The following is a 22,573-nucleotide window of genomic DNA, read 5'->3' as shown; positions in this document are numbered from 1 at the left end:
GAGGTGTGACAGTAAAGGTGAAGTCGACTGTTTTGACCATTATGGAGTAATTTTGCCATGTCGTCTTGAATAAATGGATTTTTATTATTTTATATTCCATTTAGCACAAGATTGTTATTTGTCATGATCATGCAATTTATTTAGCAATTGGGGAAAGTACTTGGGTAAAAAGAATATCCTGTAAAAATATTGAAGTAAAGAGACAGAAACAATGACATTTTGCCGCTCTCTTCGTCGCATTTTCCTCATTGTGAATAGTTCCCCCTCGACAGGCTGACTGGTCCTTCTCAAGCCATTTATATAGCTATTGGGGGAAAATACTTGGATAAAAAGAATATCCTGTAAAAATATTGGGAGTAGAGAGACTGAAACAATGACATTTTGCGGCTCTCTTCGTCGCGTTTTCCTCGTTCTGAACAATTCCCCCTCAATGGGCTGAATAGTAAAACCGATGAGCCCAGTCTACCGCTGACGTCATCCACCTGTTGGGGACGCTAAAGCCCTATAATGGTAGGCGTGGCTAACCGGCAGATTAAAAGACTAATTTCTCGTCATCTGCGCTTTGCTAAATTGTTGTATATAGTCGAATCGTCTCAAAATATGATTCTAATTCACATAATAATGCCATTTAAGACTTTTTTTCTGGTGTCATATGCTCTTTAAGTTAGCTGTTTAGCGAACGTACTTCCGGTGAACATTTTAAATTAAAAGCATGTCATGTTCGTCATATAAATAACGATTTCTGGAGTTCATCCCACATACTTCAGAATTCTGATTCTACACTAAGAATACCTTTAAAATTACGCCCTTTATGAAAAATCTGATTGGCAATGAATAATTATTATAATTATTATATATAGTACTTTAATATATAATATTAATGCTAGGTGTTTTTTAAGAATTGTTTTAAGAATTGTTTTAAATCATGTTAATTCTATCAGCATTTGAACTCATTGTTTGTGATTTATTATTGTTATTTACGTGTTTTACTTTAATAAAGAATTTAAGTGTTCCAAAATGTTTTTGTGAATTGATACCCGTCAACAAAAATTTCATTGCTAAATTCGTTAAAAAAAAAAAAAATTATTAGATTAGTCGACTAATCGTAAAAACAGTCGGCTGACTACGTGGGAGTTGTTTGGGACAGCCTAAGTGGAGTTGACACTTTCAGTGCATTCAAAATCTTAACCTATGAGCACGAGGGTTTTATTATTCAACCACACTCGAGTTTCCGTGTATAGTGTCATGCTTTGAGTGCATTGCCGAATCACCTTTAGCTTTCATGTTCGTTTGTGAGAAGGCGAAATATTTACAGGTGTCAAAGAATGTTCTTACCTTTCCCAGTGTCTTCCACCCCTGTCCCTGTGAGGTTGGTGGAGCCGGGAATGCAGACCTTAAGAGAGTGAAATACAATCTGTCCTTTACTTTTCTTTCTACCACAATCTGAAAACACCATTGTATGTGATGACTGCACTTCTCACCTGAAAGATGAGACGGCGGTCGAGACGATGGATGAGCACCAAGGAGAGGCAAATTGTAAGGCTATAGCATAAAAACAAATGTAGACGAAATCAGCACTTCAGATGGATTAGCACTGCATGGTTCAAATTACAACTCAGATTTTTACACTTTTTCTGAAAATAATGGAGTTTGCTATTCAAGACAGCTAATTAATCGGTTTGCTACATAAATGGATGCACATTTGATGAATGGGACTAAAATGGTTTTCGGTTTAAATTAATGTCCATCTTTGAAAGGGAACCACGGTTAGAAAGACTTGTTAGGAAATACACATTATGAGTTAAAATATTTTGATATTAAAACACCTCATGAAGTTTTCGTTTTTATACAATTTGTAAAATTTAGTGCTGCAACAATTAATCGATTAACTCGAGATTTCGATTAGGAAAAAAAGATTTGAATTAAATTTTGCTGCTTCGATCATTCGTTTAATTAAAGCGGGGTTGTAATGGTTCATTTTGAAAGTGTTTGCATTTAGTTTAATTGATTTGGCTGGATAAACTGCCCTCTGGTCTGCCTCATTTCACATGGCAGCTGCTCCCTGTTAAGACCAACATAAGCTAAGTTGTTGTTTGAGGTAATGTTTTTTTTTTAATGCATTCGGAATTTAGTTTTTTTGTGGGAATGTGTGTCTGAAAGATTTGTTAAGAGCAAAGCATTTTATAACATTTAAGCTAACGGACTTTTGCTATGTAAGTTAGCCAATTGTTCTTTTGTTGTACATAGATCGTCATTTATATTTTTATACCGTTTGAGGCTCATCTCAGGTATTTTAACTTTTTATGTTCCTTATCCGATTACACGATTACTAGTTCATTGATTAATCGACTACTAAAATAATCGATAGCCGCAGCCCAAATAAAATTCGTACATCGCAACTGTTGTTGACGTCGCAGGGGGGGGTGACGTCACTGCCAGGCTTTCAGAGTATGACTAGCGACATAAACATGTCATCTGTTCAGTCCTTTCAATTTGAATCCGAAACGAACATTGATGAGCATGACAGCACTGTCGATATATCACAAAACGAGCAACAAAAGCAAAATGAACGGGTAAGCCGGCATGAGACGTGACCAGAGTACAAAAAAAAATGTTCTGCAAAAATGTGCTACACTGGCAAAACGTCCTACAAGAGGTGAATTTGACAACCAAAGTACAACCGTGCGCTTTCAGCTTGCTTTTGTTTAGATGCATACTAGGGATGCAACGATACAGTTAAGTCACGGTTCGGTACGATTTTCGATACGAGGGACACGATTTTCGATTCGATTCAATTAGTGCTGCAGCTATCGAATATTTTTGTAGTCGATTAATCGATGGACTAGTTAGTTCGAATAATCGAGTAATCGGATAAGGAACAGGAAAAATTAAAATACCTGAGTTGAGCCTCAAACGGTATGAATTTTTTTTTTGAAATGAGGATCTATGTACAACAAAAGAACAATTGGCTAACTTACATAGAAAAAGTCCGCTAGCTTAAATGCTATAAAATGCTAAAGTATTTTTTTTTTGTACAATGCTCTTAACAAATGGTTCAGACACATATTCCCACAAAAAAACGGCTAAATATAGATATAAACTAAATTATGAATGCATTAAAAACATGAGCTCAAACAAAAACTTAGCTTACGTTGGTCTTAACAGGGAGCAGTTGGATTCATCCATGTGAACAGAGACAGACCAGAGGGCAGTGTATCCACCCTAATCAATAAAACTAAATGCAAACTAGGCCTGAACGATATATCGTTTAAACATCGCCATCGCGATGTGCGCATGTGCAATAGTCCCATCGCAAGGACGTGCGATAGTTTTTTTATTTCATTTTTTTTAATCCACAAACGTTTGTTTTGAGGAAGGAGAGGGGAAAAAAAGCGCACAGCTTCTCTTTCTCTCCAGCAAGTCATCGGCTCCTCCCCCTCCCCCTGCAACAGCGGAGTGGAGGGAGGAGGGGCCGAACAGCAGAGCGGAGGGAGGAGGGCCCGTTCTCAAAGTGAAAGCAAGCAATCAACACGTTGGAGGAGCAAGGAAGACTGTATCCAAAAGGAGTTTTGGAAGTATTTTGGCAAGAACAAGACTATAAGGGACAAAAAACAGCCCTGTCGACAGTGCCTCGCCATGGTTGCCTCAACAAGAAGTAATCTGTCAAACATGTGGGACCATTTAAAACGCAGGTATCTATGCATTCCTGCTACGAGCTCCCCATCAGAGGCTTTTTAGCACAGGTGGGAACATTGTTACGTGCCAACGTTATTGTCTCAAGCCTGCTATAGTGGATAAACTAATAGTCTTGGCCAAAAACCTATGAGACCCAGTTGAGAATTGCTGAGCAAGGAAGGTGGACGATATGCAGACAAATACATAACACAGCTGAAGGAATGTCTTTTCTTCTTTTAATGTGACAGCTATCAGGAAGGCAGGAAATTTGGGAGTTAAAATGGTTCTGTTATTCATCACAGTTATTTGCAGTTATTCAGTTCAATTATTTACAAGTTCAATTGAGTTTGTTTCTTTTATATTTAAATTTATTGTAAACCGTATTTTTCAAATAACTATATATAGTACAGCTGCACATAAAGTTTTGATACTTAATATTTTTGTTGAAATATTTTTACAACTTTGTTGCCGTTTTGCAGTTTTATATTGTTATATTTTGTGTAAACAACTCAGGGGACTAATGCACTTGCACTTTTATTAGTCAGATTTAATATTTAAGTTCAAATATGTTGACAACTTTGTTGTTTAACTGAGGTTTTTATGTATTGTTATAGTTTGTGAACTCTTTTGTCATATTTAATATTTTTGTTCAAATATGTTGACAACTTTGTTGTTTTACTGAGGTTTTTATTTATTGTTATAGTTTGTGAGCAACTCTTTTATTTGTCATATTTAATATTTTTGTTCAAATATGTTGACAACTTTGTTGTTATTTTACAGAAGTTTTTATTTGTTATATTTTGTCAAAAACTAAGGGGACTAATGCACCTGCTCTTTTATTTATCATTTAATGTATTTGCTGCTGTTGAAGTGTAAAATATTGTATTCAATAAATGATCTATTTTGTGCAGACATGACTTCCTGGATACCTTCATACAGAAATCTTCATCATTAACAAATTAAACGGTATTATATGAATACACTGTGGTCACGGTGTGTTATGTAAAGTATTTCCAAACAGCTATTCAAGTCATTTAGTGAAAATTTCTTTAAAAAAGATAGATCTTTTTTTTTTTAATATCGCAATATAATATCGCAATATATTGCAAACCTAAAAAAAATCGCGACAATAGTTTTTTCCAATATCGTTCAGGCCTAATGCAAATGCTTTCAAAATAAACCATTACAACGCCACTTTAATGAAACGAATAGTCGAAGCAACAAAATTTAATTCGAATACTTTTTTCTAATCGAATACTCGAGTTAATCGATTAATCGTTGCAGCACTAGATTCAATACATTTAATGCTTACTTCTTTCTGATCTGAAGAAATTTTGTATAGGGTTAGGGTTAGAGGTGGGGCACACTGTTGATTGCAGGTATGTTTACCACATGAGAAAAACATTTGTGGTCCAAGTCCATCTGTGTTACGTACTGAATTAACAATTTTTTCAGCATTACCTATAGTCACTGGTATGGATCGATTTGGCCTGCTTAACTTCCATTCAGTTATGCCGGTTTTTAATTCATCGATGTAGTGTATGGACTACGTGTCCCATGATCGCTCTGGGCTCACTCAGCCAATGGCATGGGACTTGTGGGGGATCTAACGTAGCACATCTAGGTTGCTATTTGATGGTATCTAGTGTGTGCGCGTGAGTGTTGTCGGGCAAGTTAACAAACGCCACAGAAGTCACATCTGCTCATTACTGCACAACACCAGCATTAGTCAATCAACTTTCATAAACAGGACAAGTTTGAAGTACCGCGCAATGAAAAGGTAGTAATAAGACTCAATAAAATCACTAATATTATGTACTCGCCGCTTTTAACCAATATGCGCATTTGTTAGAAGTCTTGCCGCGTAGGAAAGAATTGCAGAACACCGGCAGTGTTTGTCTAGTGAGTGACCATGTATGTCATCACTCCAAGTGTCCATTGTGCGCATAAAACATGGCTCGCTCCGTAGGTCAAAACGTACAAAATATTAGAGATTTTTAAATCAATGGAAATATTTCATGTGTTTCTAATAAAATTTTAGTAAAAGATAATTGTGGCTTATTTCACGCCAAAAAGTCTAAGTCCTAGGTTCCCTTTAAATATGACCAGAAGGCACCGATGCATTTCCTACGAAGGCCAAACTCAAGACTGACTCACCTGTGGTCTGCTTTCTGTGTTTTTAGGCGGGCCTGGCGTTATAATGGGTTGGGGAGCATCTGTCTCACTATCAAAAAAAAAAAAAAAAAAAAAAACAATTTAACGTTGTGGATTTAGAATCTTTTTTTGTCCTGCGTGATGAAAAATAACTCACCCCGGTGGGGGAGGCTCTCCCTGGCTCCCGGACACCCGAGGAGAACCGCGGTCAACCGTGGGCGGTGGAACCGGCGAGGTTTCTTTACTTTCCTCCTCAGTGACATCTGCTTGAGGGGGCGGCGAAGGTGTAGGGGTGGGCGTGTTCGTGGCTGGAAGTGCAATGGGCGGGGTCGGAGCCTTGGGGACTGCCACATTAGCGGTAGTAACGGGCTGAGGCAGAACAGGAGGTGGAGGTTGGGAGATGTTGGCCATTAGGGGGTCCTGCTGCCTGGACTGGAGAGGCCTGTTCATGAGAGGAGGCCGCGGGGGAGGAGGGGCCGAAGGTTGGATTTGTTTGCGTCCGCGTTTTGTGTAGCCAGTTTCGTTCTTGAAGTTGTTTACGGCCTGGGTGGAAAAATAAACGATTTAAACCATTTGTACAAGGACTATTACTAAATGCACGTTTAAAAAAAAAAATTTACCTGTCGAAGGAACTTGTTAGCAATGAGGTTGTCAGGCGAAACATCCGACTGTTTGCACGTGAAGCAAACGTGCTCCTCAGAGTCCAACAAGGTCGTTCTGATGCCTGAGAAAAAAAAGCTTTTAAATCAGTTGTTTTCGTCAACGATGACGATAACGCGAATTTTTCTTCAACGAACAATTTTTTCATGACGATGACGCGCTGAAAACATTTCTTGGGAGACAAACACGAGATGGATCCCAGTTGTCGCCTGACGACACGAGAACGAGATGAAAATTCACCATGGTTTCCGCCATAAATTCACAATGTCTAATATTTTCTTATTTGATGTGTAGTTAGAACGCATTTAGCAATGTTTGGTCGTGTCATCCCCCCCCCCCACACACACAGGTGCTGCTCGGTAAGTTTTGCTTTCTTATCTTGGCTAGATATGCTATGCTGCTTTAGCCTTTAAAGGTCTTTGCTTAGTGATCATCACACACTAAACTAAATTACAGCGTTAGCATAGCGTTTGAGTTAGCATTAAGCGCGGTGGCTCGGTGTCTTCTTAAAATCTTGGAAAACATTTTACATAGTTCGTGGCGTCCAGGTGAGTTTAATTAATTGCATATAATGATCTGTATTCCTGCTGAGTGTGTATTATCATCATTAGTGGTGTAACAAAAAAAATCTAAATGGTGATATATCGTGATACTTTGTATCCCAAAAGATTATCGATATGCTCCTGCCAAGAATCAAGATATCATTTTAAAATGGTGTAAATGTCTACAAAAAAATAAAAAATAAACCAATAAGTTGCTACCAAAATCTTCCACCATAATACTGTCTAAGGCAGACATGTCCAAAGTCCGGCCCGGGGGCCAAATGCAGCCCTTGGTCAAATTTCATCCGGCCCCCAGCCTCTGTCATAAAATCAATAACATCTGGCCCGCACACAGGCTTAATAAATTGGTCAGCAGTACTGCAACCAGCATATGAAGTAGCTTACACACGAAATTCTGCTCCTCATTTACCCACTAAAAGGCAGCAGCACTTTAACCCTTAATTGCCAAATGTATCACATTTGATACACCTAAAATTTCATGATTTTCAGACTAATTTAGAATTTTGACATTTCTTTTTGAAAAATAAATAAATATATAAATCATGGATGCAAGTCAACACATGCATCTGCAGGTTCCATGAGAAAAAACACGATTTAGCATAGACATTAGAGTGCTTGTTACACATACTCATTTTGACTTTTCTTTTCATAAGTTTGAAAAAAGGTTTCATTAGGACCTTATTTTTCAAATTTTGGGATTCTCTGATAATTGCTTCATGTTGCAGGTATTTAAGGGCTAAGCAACATTACTCCATGTGACCCTCTACTTCCAATTTTCTAAAATGGTGACAATCAACAAAAAAAAGTTGACTGTGACGGCCGACGCTTCAAGGATAGATGGAAATTAGACCATTTCTTCACTAAAATACGCAACAACTTTGTCTTGCCTCATTTGCAAAGAGACAGTCGCTGTTTTTAAAGATTTCAATGAGGTGATATTACCAAACAAGACACGCTCACATGTACAAGATTAGAGGGAAGATACGCAGCGAGAAATTGAAGCAACTTGGAGCTAGTTTAATTTTACAGCAGTAGTATTTTGCAAGAGCCCGAGAGTCGAAAGAGAATGCCTCAAAGGCTAGTTGCGAGATTGTTGAAATTATTCATTAAAAAAATGATAAAGCAAATGTGACACATTGAATGGCTTGCTAATTTTTGCTTAAATATATTGTTCTACGTAAAGGACGTCAGCCAAGGTCGGCCCCCCACATTTTTACCAAGCCAAATCTGGCCCCCTTTGCAAAAAGTTTGGACACCTCTGGTCTAAGGTAACTCTAAGGCTGCATTGACGGTGCTCGACGCCCAATCCATTTAGACTGGGAACGTTCGTTCTTTCGAAATCGGAGCATTCACAGTCATTCTGTCTGATTTTCAGGGCATTTACAGGTCACTTGTTCATTTTAGGGCATTTATAGGTCATTTCATATTGAGTTTGAGTCACAGCCTAATGATTTGGGTGATCCCAGGTCGCTTCCTGTTCTGTAACTGAAAATCAACAGGAAGTGACCCATAAAATATCTCAAAATCAACAGGAAGTAACTGAAAATTAACAGATCAATGACCTTAAATGCCCCAAAATTACCTCATTGCCTGGCATTGGCGGCCACTACCGGCCATAGACGTTAAATCTGTTTGAAATGGGAGGGATTGGACGTCTACTACTGATAAAATCAATCTAATTCACAGCAGAAGCTTGTTTTTTCTGTTTATTAGTTGTTCGTAGAATATCCTAGAATATCCTAGAATGATTTTCCGACCAATGTATCGATAATTGTGTCGCCATATCGTCAGATCATCGTTATCGTGAGCTTTGTATCGCGTATCGTATTGTGAGGTACCAAGAGGTTCCCACTCCTAATCATCATGAAAATGGTGATGTCCTTGTAGACTCTACAGTTGTGTGCTCCTGTCAAGTTAATTCAAAATTGTTGGCAACCTTTTATTCATGGACTAAAACTTTTGAAGTCTATAGATGAAAACATTTTGAAAATTGTTGACTAAAACTAGACAAAGACGAAAACATTTTGAAGTGACTAGATTGTAATAAGAATTTTCGTCCTACAGACTAAGACGAACATTAAAATGGTTGCCAAGTGCAACACTGTTTTAAATCTTAACAGCGTTTTTTTGTATTCAAATGACCTTTTATTAATGTCTGCAATCAGCAAGTGAATTTTCTGCAACGTTTATTCGATACTCACATTCATCACAGTAGCTGTTCCCACAACAAGGAATGACTACTGCATCCGTCATCAAATCGTTACAGATGGGACACAGCAGCTCGTCAGGGATGGGATCAGAATCGTCATCGGAAGACGACTGATCATGTGGAACAAATGGCGGACGCTCCTTCTTCCCCTGTGCGTATGCCTCCCTAAGGTAAAAAGGATCTTTACCAAACAAAATCCAAACTGTTACAGTTATTCTAGATAAGACTTAGGACGTACGCATCAATTGCTGGTATGGCATATTCTCCAGTGCTGGTCAACATGGCTCCTTTGGTGCCGGGCTCAGCTTTGACCATGAAACTCTGAGGAATCCCTTTGCTGGTTCTCACCTGCTTTAGAGCCTCCAAATTTTTATCCTGGACCTAACACAATGCAGTTATTACCTTCAAATAATCACACCCACAAAAATATATCAACAGAGGTCAAATGATTCATTACCACGAGCAAGGGGCACTGCCGAATGTAGTGACCGGTCTTTCCGCAACGGTAACAGAGGTAGTGAGCTGGTGGCGGTCCGACTGCCTTCTTGGAGTAACTACAGAAAACATTTCAGTTCAACAGTGCTACCTAGATCACAGAGCGCGCATTGACCTGGAAAAACACCTCAAAACAGAGTGAATACTAACTGAATAGGGTCATATTCATGGTTGGACTGAGTCATCATGGCTTTAATCTTGTCTTCCTCAGATGCATTCGCGTCAACCAGGTTAGCAGTCTAAAAAAAAAAAAAAAAAAATCCCAAACCCCAAAAAGTAAAGATTAAAACTATGGGGGGAAAATAGTCTGTATTCGCGTCCCAAAATTTTTCCCAAAAAGCTAGAAGTTGTGGTGATAAACGCTACCTTGGTGAGTTGGGCGAGAGACATAGAAGGTGAGGAGTCGGTCTGCGGGAAAATCAGAATACAAGACATTGAAGGTGTTACAACACGATGTCAAATTCCTAGCTTGAGGCCAGTCCCTTAAAATTATCCTCAGACGCAATAACCGAAGCGATGAAAAATTCGTGGCGTTTCCAAACAAAGGGTTTGCTATGTACTTTTCCCTGCTAGAAGTCTTTTAAAAAAAAAAAAAAAATCTGATCCCTATCTGACTAAATTTTTGAATGATTAAGTGTTAACTTTATATTGGCATAAACTGCGCGACTTTCAATAATTCAAAATCTGATCTGTCGACTCGCATAACATAAATTTCCATCAGGTGCTGGCGACCTATAAGATTTCAAAATTTTCAAGGTTTTATTTTGAGCATTCGTACCTCGAACCTACGACGCGTCGCGATCGTCTTCATTCGAAAGCTAGCAACAACTTAAGAGTTATAAGTTAGCTCAGACAAACGACAATGTCAACTCGCGTCCATTCTGTCTAAAATGTCACCTTGCGAAGAATTAGCTCACAGAAACAACATTCGCAAAGGAGGCATTTCGACATACAAGAGAGTAGCCTGCTGGTTAGGTTGTAGACTGGGCGTTTGCGGAGGGAACACACAGGGAATGTGGTGTGAAAGCGGCTCTGACATGCAGAACCCGCTTAAAAAACCTTTATTGACAGGCTTCTGCAGCTTACAGGACAACTACACCAGCAATGATGTGTCATTCATAAACGCTGCTTGAACAAAAAAATAAAACTTTTTTTGTTTGACTCCCTATGCTAGTCTCTACGTCTTCATTGTAAAATATCAGATGCGAGGCTTTTAAAAAAGTTTGGGTGATGTGCAGACCATAAACAAACAAAATTTGTACATAAGAGCTGACAAATGTGACATTAAGAGTGTATTCAAACTGCAATCAAATTATATCAAAAGAACAAAGAATTTACTAAATATTTCCCATCCCCCCATTCACTCAGTCATTAATTACATTCAAACCCAAACCACGCTTCACTTAATTTGTTATAAACCACATGTTATTTTCACAGAAAATACAATGACATTAGCATTATCATGTGACAATATTATCTTTGTGTGACAAATACTTGCCCGAGCTAAAGCGGGCTACAAAAGCCATTTCAATGTGAAACACAAGTCAGGATAGTTCATACTCACTTGGAAGCTAGCAAATACAGTACAACATTAGAAAAATAGCGCTTGACTTGCTTAAAAAACAAACAATTAAAAGCCCTTTGACTTGTGACGCCCTCCCGCCCCTCCATGAGACAGCCAATCACAGAGAGACAAAATGTACACCATGATGCAATCGACAAAATGTTGTCAAGAAGGAGAGTAGAAGGGTGATAGGAATGAGTGTTGCTTTTTGGGTGTGTTTGCTTTGATTTCGGTTGGTTTTGTTACATACGGGTCTCGACGATCCCGCCATTGACGTGTCAGAACGATCTCTGCGGAGACAAACAAATGAAGCATCTGTAAATAACCGTGCGCTCATCCAATCAGGTATGGGATGCAAAAAAGAAGACTTACACAATGAACGTCCTGCCAGCTGGTTTGACGCCGCCAATCGGCGTTCTGCGGACGATCACGGACGAATGCTTGGGGATGTGAGCTTCATCGTCCGTATATTCTGGAAAAGTACAAATTAATTAAGTCAAGTGATATATTTTGTGTGTTATTCAGTTAGCAGAACAGCTTTAATTCACAATTTTGGATTTATTTTCAGTCCTATTATTTTTACCTCCTCGCTACGATTGACTTGCCCGCAAAATTTTGTATCATTGAGCTGAATTTGGGATTTTTCTACAGTAAAAAGGCCAACTTGCAGTTAGTCTTTCAGATTTTATGAATCCTGTTTTGACAGATCAATTTGTGTCAGGTGCCTTTTTTTCTTTAACTCTTCTGTTAGCTATTACGAGGCGCATCACTCTGGAGTGATATCAATTGGTTAGGCACAACTGAGTTGATAAAAATGAAAATAAAACCGATCAAAATCGTAATCTTTGAGATATGCCATTTTCTTTAATTGTTTTCATTTAAATGTCCAAATTTTTCTGCAACAAAATTATCAAAAGTTGTTTACATTACTGGAGGTGAAATATACCAGTTAAATGTGTACCGATCGCATTGAAAATCCTTCAGTTAAATTGAATTGTGGAAGACTTTGTCATATCGATACATATCGCTGTCCACAGCAATTTACACCCGTAAGCTGTGACAAAGTTTTTTCAAAATAATGGCATAATGCCATCTTTTCACAAAATATGCATGATTCTGATTAAGGCTGCAACAACTAATCGATTAAAAATTTAGTTGCCAACAAATCTGATAATCATTTTTGCTGGGAGCAATGAGCAATCCTGCTTGGGTCCTTGTTTGTGTGTAATGAGAGGCTGCACAAGGGCACCAGTGATAGCAACAAGAGATCTCACTGAAACACTCAGGTTTGGTTGCTGAATCGATAATACTGTCATACAAAGTGTCGAGTTAGATTGTCTTTTGTGTTGTTAGATCCAGTGTGCCTCCGTCAGAAGTGAGTAAATGAAGCCAATTGTTTTGTTTATAGTCTTTGTTGATGAGATGCTACTACTTAGCACGGAGCACTAAGCTAGTTAGCGACTATGCTAGTCAGTGCCTCAAGTGTCCGTTTGTATTTTGTGTTTTTCAGAAGCATATGAGCACTTCGAGTCATTGTTAGATAGTAGAGTTGTCTCTTTTTATAAAGAACAAACAAGTAAACCCATTCAAAAACAGCTTAGAGTCTCGAATCAACAAACTCCCTTTCAAGCTGTAAATTGTCATACAACAGCGAGTGCCTTGAAATTGGGTTTGGATTGTATTAATAAACAACTGATAAAGAAAACTGGTAACCTTATTCGATTTTGTTATAAATGAGTCATTGACAAAATTTATATCAGCGCTTTGCCCACAAGAAAAAGTCAATGAGCAGCACTTTAAATTTCAATGGACAGGACTTTTGTCTGATTTCCGTACTGAGAAATGTTTTTTGTTTTATACTCAGAACCTTTATTAAAAACATAACCGTAGTGTAGAACTGTATTGTTTTAAGTCAGGAAGCTAATAAATCGTTTTCGAATATTTTAATTGGAAAAAAGTGAATGGTCAGGTCAAATTGTCAGGTCAAATGTCAAGCACATCATGTCATAAAGATTATGAATTTACCATTTGTTTGATTTTCTTGCGACTGAGATGTCGTGTTTCAACAATTAATCAATTAGCTCAAGTAATTTAATTAGGAAAAAAGCTTCGAATAAAATTTTGCTGCTTCGAGGATTCGTTCGAGTAGAGTGGTGATGTAATGGTTTGTTTCGAAAGTGTTTGTATTTGGTTTTATTGATTTGGGTGGATACACTGCCCTCTAGTGGCAACAGTGAATATGGCATAACTCATTTAACATGGTTGAATCCAGCTGCTCCCTGTTAAGACCTGTTAAGACTAACATAAGGTTAGTTTTGTTTGAGCCAATTTATTTTTTTGTTTGAGCCAATTTATTTTTTATGCATTAGGAATTTATAAATTTAGCAATTGTTTGTGGGAATGTGTTTGAACGATTTGTTAAGAGCATTGTTTAAAAAAAAAAAAAAAATTTTTTTTTACAGCATTTACGCTAGTTGACTCTTGCCATGCAAGTTAGCCAACTGTTCTTTTGTAGTACTTAGATCCCCTTTCAGTTTGATAATAAACTCAAGTATTTTAATTAGGGCTGTCAAAATTATCGCAGTAACGGGCGGTAATTATTTTTTTAATTAATCCCGTTAAAATATTTGACGCATTTAACGCACATGCCCCGCTCAGATTAAAATGGCAGCACAGTGTCATGTTCATTTGTTACTTTTGTTTTTTGGTGTTTTTTTACCCTCTGCTGGCGTTTGGGTGCGACTGATTTTATGGGTTTCAGCATCATAAGCATTGTGTGATTATTGACATCAACAGTGGAGAGCTACTAGTTTATTTTTTGTTTGAAAATTTTTACAAATTTTACTAAAACGAAAACATTAAGAGGGGTTTTAATGTAAAATTTCTATAACTTGTACTAACATTTATCTTTTAAGAACTACAAGTCGTTCTACCCATGGATCGCTTTAACAGAATGTTAATAATGTTAATGCCATCTTGATTTATTGTTATAATTAACAAATACAGTACTTATGTACAGTATGTTGAATGTATATATCAGTCTTGGGTCTTTCCATTCCAACAATAATTTACAGAAAAATATGGCATATTTTATAGATGGTTTGAATGTCAATTAATTACGATTAATTAATTTCTAAGCTGTGATTAACTCGATTAAAAATTTTAATCTTTGACAGCCCTAATTTTAAAACAATTCTGCAGTTTGAAGAAACACTCTGGAATGTTATCTTCTGTTCGCATTTAAAGCTCTTTTGAAAGTACAATCTTAGCATGCCTTTTACATCTCCTAAAATTTATTCAGCAATGCATTAAATGGTCCTAATCCAATTATTCGAACCAACTCGTTGATAGATTAATCGATTACTAAATTAATCGACAACGCAGCCGTGGTGAGATGTGTCTTAAAACATTTCGAATCGATTTTAAGTGGAATGGAAGATAATTGAAGTAATGAATATTAGAGCTGGGAATCTTTGGGCACCTAACGATTCGATTACGATTCAGAGGCTCCGATTCGATTATAAAACGATTATTGATGCACCCCCTTCCCTTTTTTTTTTTTTTTTAATGTTTTGTACATTAGTTCCAAAATTGTTCAAAAATACTCTCAGGTTAAACCAAACTACTATTTCAGTATCAAGTTAACATAAAGCAGTAAACAAATATACAAAAATAACAGTAAATAAAAAACTCCAGTCCCCATTCTGTATCAGCAGCTTTAAACTACATTCAATTAATTTAATGTTGTGAATCAACAGTTAAAGTTGTTAAAATTGCTCCCGTTATTCCATAATTTCCCTTTTGTCTACTTTCGACATATGAAAGTTTTAAAACTATTTTAAAGATAGATTCAAGTCAATATTTTACGGATTTAGGAGTATTTTAGATAAAAAGTTAATTAGGTTTGCTTGGAAGGTTTGCTACAACAGCCTTGCAGGGAAGTGTACTGCTTTAAGATGGCGGCCATTTACTAGCGCCCGCATTTCGCTTTTTGTAGGTGTGCTGCTAACGCTACCAAATCTATATTGCATCTAGTCCTATATAAATGATATCTACCATAACATTATGTGGATGTACTTTGTAGCAGCTTTTCGGCAGCAGTCAGGTATGTTGTTGTGTTTTTTTTTTTAATCTCGTGGCATGAGTTGAGCATTGGCATTACCAGAGGGGCCGGGTAATGAGAAGCATGATGTTTAGCTACTCTCGCTCCGTTCCTCATTGACCGCGCGGCGCGCTGAGTGTGTTGTACTTCCGCTTTACTTGGCATATTTCAGTAATCGCAATTTGGATGTTTGTGAATTGTTCTCGAATCTTCCACGGCCGAATCGCGAATAATCTAAGAATCGGAAATTTTGCACACCTCTAATGAACATGATTGATCCCTAATTTGTATCACAAAAATCAATGGACCAAATAATCTTTTACATTTTGTCCTTAACTAAGTTTATATGGATTTTTTGAATGAAATCAAGAGGGGCATCAATTTTTATGTGAGTATTGCAGTATAAAAACAAAAATTGTAAAGAGTTCCAATTTTTTTTTTGTCCAAGTGCCGAAGAAATATAAGACAAAATTGCCAATTTCACTAGAATTACAACTTGGAGGAATATTTCCAACTCACACGCAACCATCCATGAAAAATGGGGACCCGAGTAAAAGCACGTTTCAAATGCATTTGTTTAAAATAACTAGATCTAAACCAGTGTTTCTTAACCTTGCTAAAGGTACAAAACCCCATGAGTTTCACAAGTGTATTTATCGAACCCTTTGGAAATTCATAAAGCCAACTCTTTATGAATTTTAAAACTAGCAAGCTAACATCTAAGTGAATTCCTGTTCAAATGTCTTTCAGATTTCTAATTTACTATAAATCATTTGCCTTTTGCTGTTGATTTACACGTTGGTACATGAAATGACTCATTTCAAACTGTTCCTTTTATTTTCATGTATACATTTTCATTTTATTGTCACATCCCATACTATTTTCATGGCGTAAAATGACAATTCTCAACGCAGTTCACGTCTGTAAGTCTGTTATACATTCTCATACCAAGTGCCAGTAAACCTTCCACTGAGCAAACCAATTTCTCCTCCCCTTAGATGGCTAGAATTTGAAAGAAATTGAATAAAGCCTGTAAATTAAGGGCATATCAGTCCAAAACCTGGTCTAAAACACAACTTTGCTTAGTCAGCGAACAAAATGGGACTTTGTTTCTTAACCTTCACCAATTAAAAACCACAGCTCTAAAGCATTGCAGTTCAATTTCGCTACGTCTGGATCTTACCTTCTCGTGTCTGCGCATTGGTGATCTGCAAGTCGCAGTCTGTGGCCTTGAGGCGCTCCCTGGACATGATCTGCCGCTTGAGCTCACTCAAGGTGATGTGCAGCCCATCGAACGTGACCGTGTTGTAGTCCAGTTTGGAGGAGAACTTGTAGTGAACACACGACATATTTGCCACACTTTTTTTAAAACAATGATTGGGAGAGAAAGAGGGTTGGGGACGGGGAGATAAGAGACACAGGCTTCGGATAACCAAACCCCCCAAAAATAAACAGCGTCAACACTCAAATCACAGGAGGCCAAACCTGGTAACTTTTTAATGCGTCAAAATGGTCTTGAGAGACACTGGACAAAAAAAGAAAAATGGAGGGCGAATCAATGACGCAGAGTCCTTGTTTAATCCCAACGCGTGAGATTAAAGGCCGGCGCGCCAGTTGACGGCGCCATGTGCCTTTTAGTCAAGTCCTTTCGAGTCCAAAATAAAGGCGACACACACAAACAACGCCCTGAAAATCCAACCGAGAGGGGCGAGGCTGTCCGAGCTCGCCTCTACCGACAGAGCGGCGTGCTAAAGGTGGCCGCGTCCGCCACCGGTAGTCCTTTGGCGGGGGAAGAGCAAAGCACGGCAAGGCCGCTTAGTTAGCAGCTAATGTTGCTAACCGGAGTCCAGCCAGTGCTTGCTGCCTTTGGGTTTAGTTCGTCACAAAAATAGTCCACAGAATGAGTCCACGGGATTTAAGTCAACCATAACAACCCACACTCGCCGAGTAATTCGGAAATAAAAAGACGAAAAACGAAAGCCGCCGAGCTAACGAGCTATGACTAACGATAAATCCCCGCTAAAGTGAAACGGTGTCTTTCTCCTCTCGGGATCCATCGGAGTGTGCTCCTTCTCTTACTCGCCGGGAGAGCAAAAAAACGTTTTACAAGAAAAAAAATAAAGCCAGCGATGTTTTTTTCTCCACAAAAATCTCTTCGACGACGAGGCAACAAGACGACAATGTGCCCTGTCGTCGCTGTTTCATCAAAATGGCGTCGAACGGTAGTGCAAAGAGTAACAAACACATGACGTCAAGATGACCACATTCGTTTCACTTCCTGCTTCTGGAGGAGCATAGCGACACCACGTTACAACAACAAAAATATCTTGAAACGTTCTGTACCGTACACACAAACGTAAGAGATTATTCTTACAAAGCTTGGGAAATTACACCACGTAGGACGTTTGATTTATGAAAATTGGAGTAAAGCGTGTCTCGTTCATTTGACAAGTTTTAAGGCAGACAAAATCACACAACTACTAACTGAATTGTAAATGTCTCAAACTGGAGTTAAATATCTACAATACAGGCTAACGACATATTCAGTGAAAATTATCAATATTCAAAACGTATATACAACAAGTCACTTTTTTTTTAACTAAACAACAAACATTACACCATAAGTGGCATGGTACAATGTTAAACAACTTTGAACGTAACAGACAAGCCTAAAGAATAATCATGAAGACAACATCAGAAATTACAATCACATATAATTGCAAAATAAAATTTAAAAAATTAATGAGAAAAAAAAAATATAAAAATAAATAATAGTAACTAAAGAAGAATTCTAGGGTCTACTAGCCAAGTCAAGCTCCACAACAATTTCACAGTTTCAAAGAATTTTTCCCTTTCATATATTTCAAAGAAAAATGACATAATTCTTTGTGAAAAATATTAAAATTTGGAATAGATTTGAAATATTCTTATGAAACATTTCCCAAGAATTATTATTGTGTTGATGGCTAGGTCATGCGATGACTCTAATACAGAGATACCATATAAAACATTTTTTTTTCGTGAAACTAGATAAATTTACAACAAGTCAGACGTTGTTGACAACTGAACTCGTCGCGTCACGATGACGCCTCCAGCGTGCCTCGCCCCTTTGACAAGATTTATTGCAAACAAAGTCACGGAAATACATAATAGAATTGAATTGTAAATGTCTCAAACTGGAGTTACAAATTACTACATCAACACAACATACTAACGATATATTCAGTGAAAATTCCCACTATTCAACACGTATATACAAGTCCGATGTTGTTGACAACCGACCTCGTCGCGTCATAATGACGTCAGCAGGAACCGCCTCCAGCGCCATGTTCCCTGCAAGTTGATAACGGTGGAAAGAGGGACGCACTTGCTTTTGCTGCTGTTTCTTATGTTTTACTACTCGTAAAACTAGTTCATACGTGACCAATTATAGGTTGTACCAACGAGTTTATACATTTTTGGAGTGGATTTTCTGGGGGCCACCATACGGAGCTGACACGTGAAAGGGTATGATCTCGCTCTATGAATGTGAAGCTCCTACTTCTTTGCGAGGGTGTTATGTTGACGTGTCGTTAATACGTTTTTCTCTTTCCTCGTTTGCTAGTGACCCAGTGTGAATATCTTGCAACACACAACGCAATCATGGCAAGTGAATGGGAAGAAATCCGACGTCTTGCAGCTGATTTCCAGAAAGCACAGTTTGCCGACACTGCTCAAAGGTTATCAGAGAGGGATTGCATTGAAATAATTACCAAACTTATTCAAGACAGTAAACTGGAAGTGGTGTACACGCTCGATGGGAAGGAATACGTCACCCCTGCACAGATTAGTAGAGAAATTCGAGATGAACTTTACCGTCACGGAGGGCGAGTAAATATTCTGGAACTCCAGCAGATTATCAATGTCAATTGGGTGGATGTTGAATGTAGAGCAAATGAAATTGCAAAATCTGACAAAAGTATCCAGCTCGTGCTTGGGCAACTTATCGACGACACTTATCTGAACCGTTTGGCCGAGGAAGTCAATGACCGGTTGCAGGAAGCCGGCGCGATCAGCATTGCAGACCTGTGCAAGAGTTACGATCTACCAGGCGATTTCCTAAATGAGGCGCTCTCCAAGCGTCTCGGGAAGGTGATCCAGGGAGAACTGGATCAGTACAGTCGAGGGGTCATATTCACTCCCGCATTTGTCTCCCGTCACACAGCCAAGATAAGAGGACTGTTCAGTGCAGTCACTCGTCCGACACCTGTCAGCGGAATGATCGGTGCTTTTGGACTTCACGAGCATCTCCTGTATTCTGTTCTGGAGGAGCTGGTGAACACCGGCCGCCTTAGAGGAACTGTTGTGGGAGGGCGACAGGACAATGCTGTTTACATCCCCGACATTTACTCCAAAACACAGAACACTTGGGTGGATTCCTTCCTCCGACAGAACGGATATTTAGAATTTGACTCGTTGATCCGACTGGGAATCCCAGAGCCCAGCAGCTACATAAAGAAGCGCTTTAAGGGCAACAAGCTACTTTTCCTCAAAGCGGCTTGCGTGGGCCAGGCTCTGGTTGACCAGGTGGAGGCCTCTATAGAAGAAGCCATCAGCTCCGCCACGTGGACCGACATACAGGCCATTTTGCCGAGCTGCCTGTCGGATGAAGACGTGGGCATGTTGATCAGCCAGGCCATGAGGAATACCAACACTGACTCGGCTGCCAGAGTCCTGGGAGGCACAATTGTCTGCAGTGAAAAATGGATCAGCGACTGCCTGGCGCTATTTGACAGTTCCATACAACAGAAAGCGCAAAATGAGTTCAAAAATAATCCAGTGTTGCTGATAACTGAAGAGGATCTGAAGCAGTCCGCCATGGTTGCTGAAAACGCTGGATTGTCCAGAAAGGACAAAAGAGAAGATCGCAAGAAAAAAGCCACAGAGAGCAGCGGGAACGTTAAATCGAGCGGGGGGAGCAACGCCAGAGAGATCAAAATTCGTAAAACTAAGAAGAAAGGGAGGAAAGACGAAGACGACGAAGAAAGCGGACCTCGTTCTAAGAAGGAGGAAGCTCCGTTTATGACTCAGGAAGAAATAGTCGTCGTACTGGAGGACAAGCTGAACGACGGTCCGCAAGAAGTTTTCTCCGAGTTGGCAGAGGAGTTAATGCGGCCTTTGACTAAAGCCTACCAGGAAGCGATGCGGACTTTGTTCATGTCCACCACCTGCCCTCTCTCAGGCGCTAACAAAAAGTCAGTGAAGGACCTGCAGGAAGAAATCACTAACCTCTACAACAACATCAGGCTGTTTGAGAAAGGCACCAAGTTTTTCTCAGAAGAAACCCAGGTCATCATTGCCAAGCATGTTTTAAAAACAGTCGGCACCGATGTAACCAACATCCTCGTCAATTTCCTAGCCGCCGACCTGATGATGTCCGTCGAGAACCCCGCCACCATAACCAATGAGGTCCGCTTGAAGATACTAGGCAAAGTGTCAGACGACACCAAAACGCCTCTGATGAAACTGCACAACTGTCTGAACGGTAAAACGATCAACGAATTTCTGGAAAACTTTGAGACCTCGGCGGAGGCGTGCGGCTTCTTGATGAAGAAGTCCGACAAGAAAAAGGAGAGACAGGCCTTCCTGCTGCACCGGCAGACGCTGACTGAACAGCTGAAAGAGACCGAAGACCCCGCTTTGGTCCTCCACCTGACTAGTGTGTTGCTGTTTCAGGACAGCACCCACTGCATCCTGCACGCCCCGGGACGATGCGTTCCTCATATTATCGGTACCCTCATGGGGCGCATACCTGCAGAGAAGCATCAGCTACTTAGCGTTTATCAGAGCCTGGTTGTGAAGCAACTTATGAGCCAGAATCAGGGACGGAAGCAGGAAGAAGTGAAGAACGAAACCAAGGAACAGGATGAGGAGACGTCAAGTATTTTTGAGCAGTTCAAACTTTTGACACCGCAAGTCAAGGAACTGGCGCTTTCTCAGAGAAAGACGTCGACGAGCGAGACACAAGCTTAAAAAAATTGCTCACATGTTTTCATTTTCCCATTTTCTGTTTAGCATCCTCTTAACGTGATTCATTTGACAGCCACATTTAAGAAAAAAGCTATTCTGCAAGATTGACAGCTATGACTTGTTTCAAAAACACTTCTATTCTTCAAGACCAACAAAATATTGTTTTGTGTCAGTGTAAGCTTTTGATAAGCCTCAAACTCAAGTCATTTACAAATTTAGAACTTGCTGTATGACTTTTTTTGGTTGTTTGCCATTCAATCCGTGTAGTCACGACAACCCCTTGAGAGTGTACGGAGCCTAAACTTGTCGAACTTCAATGGCAAATTGAGAGAAATCCAGCTAGTAGTTTTTCACCTGTTTTTTTGTGATTAATGAAATTGATCATGGTCCGCCATCAGCTTCATGTGAAAAGTGAATTGAGAGTGTTTGTGAAATTGTGAATTAAACTGACAGAGCTAAAAAGCATCTTTTTCTTGCATTTTTTTAATGGCAGTCAATGGGAAGTTACTTTATTGCCTCGCAGTTATATTAGACGGATTTGAAAGTTTGCTTGTTTTTGTAAAGGGTTTGAAACTGAAGAAGACATTTCTTCTAAGTCTTTATTACGTTTGAATTTTGCAGTAGTTATGGAGTTTAAAAAAACAGACCTATTCAAACTGAAGGCATTTCACATATGCTAGCAGAGTATGTCGATTAGGGCTGTAGCTATAGAATATTTTAGTACCCTAATTTTCGGACTATAGGCCGCTACTTTTTTCCCCTCATTTTGAACTCTGCAATTTATTTGTTGAATTATTTGGTTAATAGTCAACGCTTTTTTTGACAGCGGCGTCATAACACTGCAATAAGACAGTCATGGGCATTAATGAATGCTTATGACAGATGTCTTAAGTGTCATCTGGCAAATTATGTCACTGACTATTTAGGTCCAACTCAATCATTTACATCCATTCAAAAGTGAGACAATTTGCCAAATGACACAAAATGCTATCTGTCATAAGCATTCTTAATGCTCATTGCAGTGTCATGTCATAATTATGATGGTCTTATTACAGTCTTATGGCGCCGCTGTCAAATAAAGTGTAACCAAATACAAAACTAGCAATTCATGAAACAACTGGAAGAGAAACTGAAGAAATAAT

General features: G+C 38.9%; 2 protein-coding genes across 5 annotated transcripts in view; one reads left to right on the top strand and one right to left on the bottom strand.

Annotated features, from left to right (window-relative positions):
* Positions 1–17,639, bottom strand: part of LOC130920289 (E3 ubiquitin-protein ligase RBBP6-like) — a 40,231-nt gene extending 22,592 nt beyond the window's left edge. For all 4 annotated transcript variants that reach the window (XM_057843386.1, XM_057843388.1, XM_057843387.1 and 1 more), the window contains exons 1-13: positions 16,606–17,639; positions 11,693–11,792; positions 11,571–11,610; positions 10,123–10,164; positions 9,907–9,995; positions 9,719–9,815; positions 9,500–9,642; positions 9,254–9,426; positions 6,450–6,553; positions 5,987–6,372; positions 5,833–5,899; positions 1,482–1,542; positions 1,336–1,393 (exon numbers count right to left, since the gene is read on the bottom strand). In XM_057843386.1, coding sequence (XP_057699369.1) covers positions 1,336–1,393; positions 1,482–1,542; positions 5,833–5,899; positions 5,987–6,372; positions 6,450–6,553; positions 9,254–9,426; positions 9,500–9,642; positions 9,719–9,815; positions 9,907–9,995; positions 10,123–10,164; positions 11,571–11,610; positions 11,693–11,792; positions 16,606–16,771 — 1,526 coding nt within the window. In that variant the 5' untranslated portion in view covers positions 16,772–17,639. The remainder of the gene's footprint in view (positions 1–1,335; positions 1,394–1,481; positions 1,543–5,832; positions 5,900–5,986; positions 6,373–6,449; positions 6,554–9,253; positions 9,427–9,499; positions 9,643–9,718; positions 9,816–9,906; positions 9,996–10,122; positions 10,165–11,570; positions 11,611–11,692; positions 11,793–16,605) is intronic.
* Positions 17,640–18,717: 1,078 nt separating this feature from the next.
* Positions 18,718–21,896, top strand: ufl1 (UFM1-specific ligase 1). Its single transcript, XM_057842497.1, has 2 exons — positions 18,718–18,929; positions 19,027–21,896. The coding sequence occupies exon 2, from the start codon at positions 19,065–19,067 to the stop codon at positions 21,432–21,434; it is 2,370 nt and encodes a 789-aa protein (XP_057698480.1). The 5' UTR covers positions 18,718–18,929; positions 19,027–19,064; the 3' UTR covers positions 21,435–21,896.
* The last annotated feature ends 677 nt before the right edge of the window (positions 21,897–22,573 follow it).

The sequence above is a fragment of the Corythoichthys intestinalis genome, chromosome 8 (assembly GCF_030265065.1).
Source record: "Corythoichthys intestinalis isolate RoL2023-P3 chromosome 8, ASM3026506v1, whole genome shotgun sequence".
In the NCBI taxonomy this organism is placed as follows: Eukaryota; Metazoa; Chordata; class Actinopteri; order Syngnathiformes; family Syngnathidae; genus Corythoichthys; species Corythoichthys intestinalis.
Note: the sequence above shows the minus strand (reverse complement) of the source record. Positions and strands in the feature narration are given on the sequence as shown.